This window comes from Coffea arabica, chromosome 9c (assembly GCF_036785885.1).
Source record: "Coffea arabica cultivar ET-39 chromosome 9c, Coffea Arabica ET-39 HiFi, whole genome shotgun sequence".
Classification (NCBI taxonomy): domain Eukaryota; kingdom Viridiplantae; phylum Streptophyta; class Magnoliopsida; order Gentianales; family Rubiaceae; genus Coffea; species Coffea arabica.
Genome location: NC_092326.1, coordinates 41,251,288 through 41,264,478, shown reverse-complemented (window position 1 = coordinate 41,264,478; position 13,191 = coordinate 41,251,288). Strand labels below are relative to the sequence as shown.

The window sequence follows — 13,191 nt, the reverse complement described above, 5'->3', positions numbered from 1 at the left end:
TATTTTTGAACCATCATCTTTTGCAAACTCATTCCAAAGAGTGAGGAGCATCATTTTTTTCCTTCAAAAAAAGAGAAATTTATTGATTGTATGTGAAAACAGCATTGTTTTATGGAAAAGAGAAGATGAAGCTTGAGGGTGTTTTGACTTACTCTTCATTGACAATCACAAAGTCTCTTGTTGTACTGTCCTTTTGCTGTTTCCGAGGAAATGCATGAATGACGATTGCCTTAACATTTTTTTTAACAGTTTACATGCAAAAAACAGTTGGATTAATATATATCAGCAAAAGTAATATTAGCTGTTAACAAAAAAGCAATTATTTTGAAATCAAAGCTTACTTTGAAGAATTTCTGTGTCTGCATACTGATGCAGGTCAGCAAATGGTGTCAGTTCAAATGGGCATGGTAAAGTTGGAGGAATTGTTTCATTGTATGGTTCAATGAGAGTGTCACTGTTAATGGCCCATGAAAAGGGGTAGTTGCCGATTCTGAAATTTGCTGATGTGTCCATTATTGATGCATTTGAGATGTAGTAGCGCTTGAATGGACATAGCATGTGTTGAAATAGCTTAATGCAGCTGTCATACACAAGAGCAGAGACTCTTGTTCCCTGATTTATAGTGTTAATGAAACAGTGTCAGAAAGGAATTTATGTTAACGTTAATAAGTATTTATGATTGATGTTTGACAGACCTGGGAATCAGTCAACAAAAAGCGACGAAACCTTTTGAATGGAGCAGTTCGTGCAACATGCACATTTCCCCTTTCAACAACCTGAATTAGCACAGTCCATTGGTGACTCTGTTTGTTCACTTCCAACACTTGAAGCATTTGTCTACCCATGTTAGCCTGTAACAGGAAAAAAGGAAGCATATTTCAATATGTTGTTAGGAAGTTCGAAGGCAACATAATGTTAATATAAAAAAAGAATTAGCCAGCTGATAGGATAATGTTTTTACTTCTAATTAAAGCTGTAGACTGTTCTAATATCTCTGTATAAACGATGTTTTTTGTATGATCTGCATTGGCAGAATCAAAGTAAGATGGTTTGATCAAGACTTTGACAGAAGCAGCTGTTTTTGCACGTGATAAGGCAACATAGAGTTGTCCATGTGAAAAGACAGGCTCCTTCAAATAAATGCCAACAAAGTCAAGTGTTTGGCCTTGAGTTTTATTAATTGTCATTGCAAAACATAGCCGAACTGGAAATTGAGTTCTCTTGTAAGGAACTGTATATTGTTCATCATTTGATGGTTGTAAAGGAATTCTATGTATAAACACTTGTTTGCCAGCAAATTCACCAACTGCTATCTGTGCATGGATCACATTTTTGTGCAATGTCTTACATATCAGTCTAGTTCCATTGCATAATCCTTCTGTAGGATCAAGATTTCGTAATAAAATAATTGGCGAATTTGGTTTCAGTATCAATTTGTGAGAAGGTAAACCACTGGGAGCTAAAGTATTAAGCAAATCAACATACTCAGCTTGATAATTTGGATTGATAGTTTCATCAAAGCTGATATATTCAACACTGTTTCCAGGGAATTTTTCAATCATTAAGTCATTAATTTCGTCGACAAAGTGATTTTTTGTACTTAGTATTGCTCTATTTAAAGATGAATCTGCATTTTGAGACAGCTGATTCAGGTCTGGATATACAGCATCTATCAATGCTTGTAGTGAATCAGTTTCATTATCATATTTAATTAATATTGAAGGAGGAATTTGGATACAATCCTGTATTTCTGATTTTTCTAAACCATCTCCTACTTTCAAAAGAAACTGTGTGAATGTTGGATCTAGTCTTGCTCGCATGTTGTCAGTTAATTGCAATTTTTCTAGATGAGGCCACAAGTAAGAATTAATTAAACATGCATTTACTGTCTCAGATTTACTCCCATTGCGTACAACAGGTAGTATTTGCCTGAAATCTCCGCCTAAAACTACTATCTTTCCACCAAAGATATCATCTGAACTCATTAAGTCTCGCAGCAAATCGTCTAATGCCTCAATTGCTACTCTTTTAGACATAGGGGCTTCATCCCAAATTATTAGTTTGCAGTCTTTTATTAAAGTTGCTAGTGAACTTTGTTTGCTAATTCGACAAGTTGCACCAGGGGAAATATCTATTGGTATCTTAAATCGAGAATGAGCCGTTCGGCCTCCCGGTAAAATTGAAGCTGCAATACCTGATGTAGCTGTTGCTAATGCAGTAAATCCTTTTGATCGTACATCTGCTAACAATGCACGATACAAAAATGTTTTCCTGGTGCGACCTGGACCGTCAATAAAAAATGCACCTGTTTTGTTTGTGTACACTCTTTCAGAAATGATTTTAAAGGCCTCTTTTTGCTTCATATTTAACATTACAATTGCATTTAAGTCATCTAGTGAAATAGCTATACTACGCTCTGCTCTTAACTCTCTTGTTTCATTTTCAAAGTCTGTGAATGAAACGTTAGGAGGAACTAAATTATATGAAGAAATATCTTTTCCCATAGATTGTAAGAAGCCATTTATTTGTTCAAGAACCTTTAGTCTAACTTGGTTTGTTGTTAATGTATTTAGTCTAACATAATCTTCTGACATGACATCTTCAAATTTAAGCCATAAAGCCATTGGATCATTTGGACATGAATAAACTAATAACGTAGCAAATAAGCGCCTCATTTCATATGGCATATGAAAATGAGCAGCTTCTTGTAAGCAAAGCTGTTGGCTATCATCATGCTGCAAATAACCTCTCAAAAGTGCTACCTCTCGAAAAGTTGCTACTTGTATCCCATTAATTGTTTTCAAGTCAGAAAAAGAAGTTGGACAGCGAACTTTTGTTAGTAGAAGTCTTAAATAGTACCTCTCACCTTCAGCAGGATGAGCAGTCACTATTCTTCCTATAGAGTCACCTTGCTCACGTATTTTCCACATTCTTTTGTCCGCTTTCCAAACAAAAAATTGTGGAAACTCTGAATAGGTACACTTAAGATTTTGTGCTTCTTCGTTTGTTTGGTTCATGTTAAAAAATTCAGTAAGCATGGTTCGTCTTAAATGTGTATTCCTTACAACGTTACGCAGATCAGTGTTTTTCTTGAAATTTAGTGGTTGCTGGTTTTCTAAGTGAAGCTGAAGATGAATAATAGCCAGTTTGATTTCACTAACAGGAAATCTAAAAATTCTCCATGTTGCCTCTGGAGGTGATATCCACCGGGCTGATATATATTGCTGGATTTCATCAATCGCTGGATTTGAACAATCAGCAATAACTCGAAAAGAAGTCCTATCATGACCTTTACAGATATATTTATAAATATATTTGACTGCCTTGATTGTTGAACATATCTCAACGTTAATATGGCAATCAAATTTAGCAAGGAGATAAGGATTGTAAGGTACAACCCAACGATTGTCAAGTAATGCATTTCTTACTTTCACTTTCACACCGTTATTTCTTCTTCGATATTTTGGATATGCATCTTCTGTTTGACAGGTTGAGTCACAAAAGTCTTTTGGATAAGAGTTCTTACAAGTTCCATTTTTTCTCATACAAACATTTTCTGGATTTGCTACACCGCAAGGACCATGAAGCATATGCTTGACAACCATTCTATACAGGTGCTTATTCTGTTTTTTATCTGATATCTCAGCACATACAATTTTGTCATATTCTTCAGGGTTATAAAGTTTATGCTCTGATTTTAAGATAAGAAGAAAATGTGCGTGAGGTAATCCTCTTTTTTGATACTCTATAACATATTTATAGGCTGCTATCTGGCCAAAAATATTTTTTTGGAAGAGTTCATTTTTCAATTGTTCTACTTTAGCATGAAAAATTCTAGAGATCAAATCTGGTCGGTTCTGTGCCTCATCGTTTGCAATTAGACAGTCTTTTATCTCTGGCCAATTAGGATTGCAGGTAATAGTTAAAAAAAGATCTGGCTTACCAAACTTTTGGACTAATGTCATTGCATCCATATACTTTCGCCTCATATTTCTAGGTCCTCTTATAAAGCTTGGTGGTAAAATAACTCGCTGACCAACATTTGATTCTAGAGTTTCTCCAGATGCCACTGCATCAATTATGCCATTCAAAAATTCCTTCCTGATTTCTTGTTGCTGTGATCTGAAAAAGTCAAGTCGCTGTGTTTCGACTTTAACATAACCATCAACTACATATTGTTGTAATAATCGACCAAAATGCAACAGAAATGATTCATCTATGTCTCTGATTTGAAGTTTATAAGCATAATATTCTCTGAGCGAAACAAAATATGGATCATCTTCTAGTGTACCCATTACTGCAATATAAAGTAATAAACTATTTAGAATAGCTATTTATGTAAGTTATAATATGGTACAGTATTTATTATTTTTCATTGCACTTACCAGCTTCTTCACTGTGAAGTAATTGATCAACAGTAAAAGCATTTGCTGGAGAAACCTGATCTGATGCTTTCCTGTTTGTCTTAGCTTTCTTTTTCTTTGCTTTTATTCCTTTCTTTGGAATGCCTTGGTGCCATCCAAGTTCTCCAAAGGGAAACATTAATGGGTATTGTAATGGATCATAACATGCATAGTAATACTCAATATTTCGTGGCTGTCCACCATGAGTATATATACTTGAATGTTACGTCGGCTGTTTTCACCGTTTTCTTGGCCTTCTACCCATAATGCAGCTACCTGCGATTCAGTTGGCTTATTGTAGACTCTCTGGTCAACACCAAGCAGAGTATGCATAATTATCTTATAGCTAGCTAAATTATGGACATTGCTTAAGCTCTTAAAAAATTTTGCATATGGATTGTTCTCAAGAACAGCCATAATTTTTTTTATTACATTTTCTGATAATCTTGGACAGGCAGCTTTATGGTTAGATAGTTCATTTTCAACGTCATGAAAGTACAATTGCATGTTATTGCCTGGGTTGCTAGCAGGGGTCAAACTATTCAAAAAATGATACACTTGTCCCTGTACTTTAAATGTGTACACTCCTTTGTTTCGTCTTGAAAGATTCTTATCACATTTAACGCCAAAAGATGTGAATCCAAAGTGATTATTGTAAGTTCTAATCAATTGCCTAAATGTTTCTGCTTCCTCAGAAGACGAAGTTAAAAGTTCTCTCAAAACAGCTGGAAGCTTATTCTGCGCGAGGACTACATCGCCGTTAGCACAGCAAAAGTTTGCCATTTCTGAGTAGAACTTTTTAGCTCCACAATGCGGACAGTCTTTTTGTTTTGGCAGAATATCAGGAGTGTCAACTATATAGTCTAACAACGCTCTTCCTTTCTTAGGAGTGCTTCCTAAAGGAAAAATATATATATAATATCTGACAACATTAGAAACTTTTATGGTAATATTCTGTTTTAATGAAGATAAAGTAGCAAATATTGACTATAACCTGAACGCTTTCTTTTCTTTGGCACATGGTTTTGCCTTTCATATGTCGTTTGCATTCCTTGATCTTGCAGTGAATGGTTTCACACATCAAATTATAACTTTAGTAAATAAAATACTAAGTAAATGATACATTAAAAGTTCGATGAACCATAAAAGGAATTACCTTTGTTATGGTTCATAGGTATAGCAATGTTTTCAGAATTTCTTGATGCCTAAATTATACTGGTGTATGTAGGTATACTTCCAGTACAAACTGGCTCAGCAGGCTGGACACTGTCATTGCGAGACTTTTTTGATTTCCATCTAGTATATGCCTGCTGCCTATTTTTAGGAAGCTTAATATTGTCATTGTTTTCAGCTTGAGAGCTATTTTCCAGAAGTTTTCTATCAATATTCAACAGAGGAATATTGACTGGTTCAGTAGAAGATTGTTTCTTCATTTGAAAATGATATAAGCGTAATCTTTTTGATTTCCATCTAAGGTAAGCCTGTCTTCTGTAGTTTTTCTTCTCTAAATGGCTACCTAAATGTGGCAAGCTTATAAAAGGAATGCCTTGAAAATCAGACATCATGGCATAGCCGTTTGTAGTAGGCTGTTTGCCATGCAGAGAAGGAACAATTGTGAGAGTTAGGTTAATTATGAAACAGACATTCAATAACGTTAGCTATGGATTAAAGAGATAAGCAAACATATTGCAAATGAACAAGTAGTTGACAATAAGTAGTTTGAATATTCATCAGCAGCCTTTGACAATCACAGGCACACAGCATATATAAATCAACAATAAGCAGCTATCAATGCTGATGAAAAGTTGTAAATATGAAGCATCAAGAAAGGCTAACAAGCAATTTATCAAACATTTGGTAGGCTATTATAAGTAATAGAACTAACCGGCAAGTAAAGGGGGGGTGCAAGCCAAAACGTTAAATCCTCAAAGCAATGCTGCAATGTAAAAACGGAAAACATGTAAAAGAAACTGTATGTTACTACAATAACACATAAATCCACAAATACAATGAAGGAAAAACTAAGAAAAGTTGTATTACCCAACGATGAGAGAGCAGCAGAGCGAAGGAAGGATGAGAGAGCAGGAGAGCGAAGGAAGGCTTGTTTATGCAATCTGCGAACGGAGGAAAAACAAAGGAGAACAAAAGCTATTAATGTACGTAGTAAGCATGGACTGCACTATTCAATCTGACCAAATCTAGTACTCTGTATTTGAATCTAATGGCCATGAAAAAATGAAGTACAGCTGAAAACTATTCAGAAGATTGACATTTCAACCTAAATCTCACAAAAAAAAAGTTGTTGTCTAATCTGATTAGGTGAAAAAGGGAGTAGTTGAAGAATGGCTGTCCTTTTTTTGACATTGTTAGAAGAAAACAAGCGGAAAAACTGGACAACCAAACAATATGTAAGTACATTTCTGGAGTGTTCTTAACTGGAATCGATAACTCTGTGACCTTCTTCAATCTTCAATAGAAATAAGTTGGAATTATATTCAAGTTTTGACTGGAACTATTGAACGTTTAACTGCAGTTGACAACTTTAAGAAACAAACGTTTAAATGAATTAAAATAGAATTGATAACAAATATATATATAGTATATTAAGTCGTAATTTTAGTTCAATTGTATAACTTTAGATGAGAATAAAATAAATATAAATACAGGAAAAATGTAGATTTTATTGTGAGGTTCTAGATTTTGTGTATAATAGGAAGAAAAATGTTCATTACACTAAAAAAATAATTTTATTCTTTATAATAGGATAGGATAATTTTAAATAGCCAAATATAATTTTAAATAATACGGTTAAAAAATGAAATTCAAATGTTAAAAATTTGAATTAATTTGTCAAATATAAGTTAAAATGTTTTTTAACATAATTTGACAAATATAAGTTAAAATGTCAAATATAATTTTCAATAATGTTAAATAAAATGTGATATATAATTTTTAATAAATATAATTATAAATAATTTAAATGATAAGATTGAAAACTGGAATAGAAATAAATAAATTTCAAGTTAATCTATCTTGAAAGGTTAATCTACATAGAACATACTCATATGTTATAAGGTTGGAAAGTGAAATAAAAATAATTAAATTTTAAGTTAGCCTATCTTCAAATGCTGATGTACATATACTATAATTATATAAATTGTATAATTAAGTATGTTCAAAATAATACATCTAATTTAAGTCATTTAGAAATAATTAAATTTCAAGTTAATCTATCTTCAAATGTTAACCAATTTACTATCTTCAAATGTTAATATACATATAATGTACTCATATGTTTTAACAAATATAATTTTATAAATAATTTAAATGATAAGGTTGCAAAGTGAAATAAAAATAATTAAAATTTAAGTTAATCTATTTTCAAATGTTAATTTTATAAATAATTTAAATGATAAGGTTGGAAAGTGAAATAAAAATAATTAAATTTTAAGTTAATCTATCTTCAAATGTTAATGTACATATAATATAATTATATAAATTGTATAATTAAGTCTACTAAAAATAATGCAACTAATTTAAGTCATTGAGCACATCAAAAAAAATGTTAACTTCATATGGCAAAGTGAAACTTATATACAAAGCAAAAGGAAAAAGGCCCAAAATTCATCTGTTGTGCCATGTGTCAGCACAACAAGGTGCTACAGTAACTTTAGGCCTTTTCTTATCTTATAGTAAGATAAAATAAAATAAGATAAGATAACATGTTGTATTTTGAGATAATATAATCTTATCCAGATGGATTAGAAATGAACTAATTATTTTAGCAACAATTTAGGAGCACCTATATACACAACAGATCATTGGCTAAAAAAAAAAGCATGTCCTTTTTATGTTTTGGAAATAAATTAGTACCATACAAACAAATTCACATGTATATCCACCTAGAATTTTTTTTTTCCTTTTGCAGATGAGATTACTAGTATTAGTGATTGTACACAAATTAGGATATATTAATGTGTCCTTAGGTAATTGTTGGAATGTTTTTTATTTTGGCCCAAGATTTAGATAAAGCAGCCTAAAATCGACCAATAACCCAGCTGCACTCATCATAAATACAAGTATAATGACACTGATGGCATGGAGTAAAACTGTCTCATTTCTTAAACCTATTTGAACCCAACACTTCTATAACGATAATGCTGCTTCCAATTTCAAATTAAGGATAAAAAATTGGGATAAAGATTACGAAAAGAGAAAAAGCATGCCGGATGGGGAGTTGGATTTTTCGTGCTGATAACTAGCAATTTTCCAAAATAATATTTTTTAAAAAATAGCAAAAGTGGTACTCTGCCATATCTGTTTCTTCTTCTAGCGTCCTTGCACATAATTTTTTTTAACCAAAATATGTGACACCACATTAATTTTTTCAACATTCCAGTCCCTCGGGACTGAAATACAAAATGCCAATTTTTATTAAAAAAAAAAAGTAATAGTATAGCTGCATATGACTTTGAATTTTTTTTGTTTTGAATTGTTAGTGTAGTCTCAATTTAGTTATTTTAGCACATCCTGGGCCTTATACCAGTGTAACCAGACTACTTGTTTTTCTAGCATTTAACAGTGTGCAATCTTTTCAATAGTTTGGCAAACAAACTAACTTCTTATAAAAGCATTTTACACTTTGGCAGAATCTCAATTGTTTTTCAGATTTCTCAAGCAACACATATACTTGACTTTATTCAAACTCATACAACACATCTCTCTCGCACAGATCCAAAAAATCTTGTCCCCAACTAGGTTCGTATTTTTTTTAATGATATGTACTATTAAGCAGTGGACAGATATATTTCATATAATTCTCCTATGAACCACAAACGATATTAATGATTTTACATATATACAAAAAGTTTTACAATGACAAGCATAAATTACAAGTGAAGTACTTCAAATTATCAATTGTTTTTTCCTTTGGACACCAAAAGCATAGGATATATTACTCCAAGTAAAGATGCTTTAAATTTTCTTTTTCTTCTTTGGATCAAAATCACAATCATTTCAAGTGTAACCGCACTCAAAATTTAAAAAAAAAAACTATCAATGCGTAGCCACACATATATATGTAGCTACACTATTCCTATTTTTTTTGTTTGACATTTTGCATTCTATTCCCTAGGGACTAGAATGTAAAAAAAAAAAATATGTCACCGTATATGTATTGGTTTAAAAAAAATTTAGAAACAAAGAAAATTTAGCCAGTCGCCGTACATGAGATATGCGATCCTCATGTACAGCGTTACTACAATATGACATGAATGTGATAGAACCCGACAAATATCTTTTTTTTTAACTATTATTTTTAGAAATTTGCCTCGATTGGCAATCAGCCAGTTACACCTGAATATTATGGATATTATTCATTGAAAAACAATAAAGTTTCTTGAGGTTAATTCAAACGAAAATAAAGAAAGAGATTCAATTAGTGTCTACAAATTGATGAATAAATTTGATAGCTTTTTGAAATCAATCTTGATCAAATGTCATAAGCATATATGTGATCAGTGGCACCTGACCTTCCAAAATTTAAGCAATGTCGACGTTTCATGTATAAACCGGAGAAAAGATGTTTACTTTAACAACTTGCCTATTAGGAACAAGAACATGTTCTTGTTTTCACTTAAAATAAGAAAATATGAACTCGTGCAATTAAGAAAACGGAAAAAAGAAACTGTTAAATCACATTTTATACGACATAGTTACCTTGAATCTTGATTCTTTGTGTATTTGTAATGTATGGGCATCTCGTCCATCAATTGTGATTCACAAAAGGTTATATTACACTAGCCTTTTTTGAAGTTTGTCAAGTTTAGCAAAACGCTACCCCTAGTTTTACGAGTTTACCACTATTTAATTTTAACATGCTCATATATAAGCATTTTAGCTTTGTGGTATTAATATCACAAAGCATATATACTGCAAACACCCAAATTTGTCGGTGTGAAATTTTATAGATCCAAATGAGATATTGTCTTCATGGTCGAATTAAGCATCGGCAAAAATCAAAATAAAGGAAAAAAACTTGACAATCTTGAATCGGGAGGTCATTGTTGATCTTCAAAATTACTACAAGGGATGTCTTCGTTTATAACATACCATAAAGGAACATAGAGAAATTAGCCATTTGCAAAAGTATGTGTGTAGGCCAATATATATTATTTCTAAAATAAAAATTTATCTCTTTCAAAGAATCCGATTCCAAGTAGCTCAATTTGGATAATTTTGGAATCCTATTAATACATTCCCAACTCGATTTCGATAATTTTGGAATCCTATTAATACAATGATCCCATTAGTTTAGCACATTGTTAATCACTTTATTGCGAAGAACTATAAGCTGCAAAGATTTCAAATTACTATTCAAAGTTGCAAACCATTGACCATCAGGAGATCCATCCACGTTGGAAAAATCCATCCTATATCCGCTATTCTAATTAACCATTTTTAGTTAATAAAAGGTTGATGTTTTGACCAGATTAAGAGATCAAGAACGGAGAGATGGCGGGATAGAGAAAAGGAAGAAAGTAACCGAAGTTACAGCCACAATTGTACCACAACACTCGAGCCCCTTACAAACCACAAACATAAATTTTGATAATTAACGGTGCCAAACTCCTTGTCACCACTATAAAAAGGCTACAAATATAGTTAAGATTACACTATTTAGATAAAGCAAACGTAAATAGTGGGAAAGAAAAAAGAAAAAAAAAAAAGAAGAGCAAAAGATGACAAGAGCATTAGACATCACATTGTTGTGTTCATGGCTGTTCTTTACATGCATTGTCCAGGCCAGAACAGGACCTATTGATGTCATTCAACTTGGCGCAAAACGTGATGGCAGAGCTGACATGAGCCAGGTAATTAATCTTAATCTTAATGCAGAAGCTACATACATCGAAATCGAGTTGGTTGATTGATCAGTTCACCAGAATTTGAAGAAATGTTCGTGATTTGTCGAAAGCTTTGTTCCTATTGAAATAAATAATTGGGCTCTAAAAGATTTGCCATTGCTGCAGGTTTTGGCGAATGCTTGGAAACAAGCATGTAATTCTACAACAGCATCTACAATTTTGATTCCAAAGGGCACATTTTTATTAAAAGAAGCGAGCCTTGTAGGTCCTTGCAAAGCACCCATTACGATTCAAATACAAGGCACCATCAAAGCACCTGCAGATCCTGCACAAATAAGCAAGGATAAGGAATGGATAACAATTATGTACGTTAACCAATTGACCCTCTCTGGAGGTGGTACCTTGGATGGCCAAGGAGCCAAAGCTTGGACCCAAAATGAATGTCGTGTTAAAACCGAATGCAGCAAACTTCCAAATGTGAGCCAGCCTTTACAACATTGAATACACACATATGAATGTTTTGCCAATGATACATGAGCTCAATTAATAATCTGATTGTTGCGTTTTTTTAACTTGAAATTGCAGACTTTGAGCTTGAATTTCGTCAACAATACTGTCATCCGTGACCTAACTTCTTTGAACAGCAAACTGTTTCACGTGAATCTTTTCGCATGCAACAATGTAACATTCCAACACTTCACAATCACAGCACCTGGAGACAGTCCCAACACTGATGGTATTCACATTGGACATTCCACTGGAGTAGTCATCACAAATTCAAACATAGGAACCGGGGACGATTGCATCTCAATTGATGATGGTGCCAAACAAGTTAACATAAGCAAAGTGACATGTGGACCTGGGCATGGAATCAGTGTTGGAAGCCTTGGAAGGTATGACAATGAACTGCCTGTTGAGGGCATCTTTGTTACCGACTGCACCATCTCTGGTACTTTAAATGGTGTAAGAGTAAAGAGTTGGCCAGCTTCTAAACGTGGTAGTGCCACCAATATGCATTTTGAAGGTATTATCATGCAAAATGTCAGCAATCCAGTGATCATTGATCAAGAATATTGCCCAAACAACCAATGCACAAACACAGTAAGTTAAGAAACATGCATGCTAAGACAATCAAATTTAAAGTGTATTTCTTTTCGAGCTAATTTTTTTCTCTTCTCGTTGTTTTGATTTACAGGCCCCATCAAGAGTTAAGATTGCTCAGGTCAGCTTCAAGCACATCACTGGCACTTCAGCAACACCAGCTGCTGTGACTCTTCTTTGCAGCAAGAGTATCCCATGCGAGGGTGTAGAGGTTGCTCACATTGACTTGGCATACAATGGCAAACAAGGGACTCTGTCAAGCAAATGTGCCAATGTGAAGCCAGTTCTCAGTGGCAAACTGAACCCTCCTATCTGCGCCAATGCTATCGTTCATGCTTAGGCTGCTTAAATTTTTGCAAGTGTAGGAACGAGTTTGCAATTTTTTTTCTCCTTCTTTTTTCTTTCCCCCTTTCTGAAAATATATTTCAGGTCTTATTATTTTTTGAATCCATTCAAAAAGTAATTCTGTTAGATGAATCCATACTCTGTATGAAAATATCATAAGTTTTGATACTTTTGACAGCAAATAAAATATTGTCTCAATTTTTACCGTAACCTATACCCTTCATCTTATAATTATGTTTGTTGTTTTTCAATTAATTGTATCAATAGTTACAAAGATGAAATTGTCCATTACAAATAGGAAACTTAACTTGTAATGGTCATTAAATTATCACATTCCCAACTAAAACTTTTATCTACTATACACTTCATCATTAGTTATGTTGAATATCAAACTTCCTTACTTATTATCATTATCCCTATTAAAAAAGTACTTTTGGGAAAAAGAACTTTTTGTTTGTTCTTTGTGTTGGAGCGTA

General features: G+C 33.1%; 1 protein-coding gene across 1 annotated transcript; it reads left to right on the top strand.

Moving 5' to 3' along the window:
- The first annotated feature begins 11,141 nt into the window (after positions 1–11,141).
- LOC113709036 (exopolygalacturonase-like) lies at positions 11,142–12,925 on the top strand. Its single transcript, XM_027231786.2, has 4 exons — positions 11,142–11,275; positions 11,435–11,746; positions 11,855–12,370; positions 12,465–12,925. Exons 1-4 carry the CDS (start codon positions 11,144–11,146, stop codon positions 12,708–12,710), a joined length of 1,206 nt encoding a protein of 401 aa, XP_027087587.2. The 5' UTR covers positions 11,142–11,143; the 3' UTR covers positions 12,711–12,925.
- The last annotated feature ends 266 nt before the right edge of the window (positions 12,926–13,191 follow it).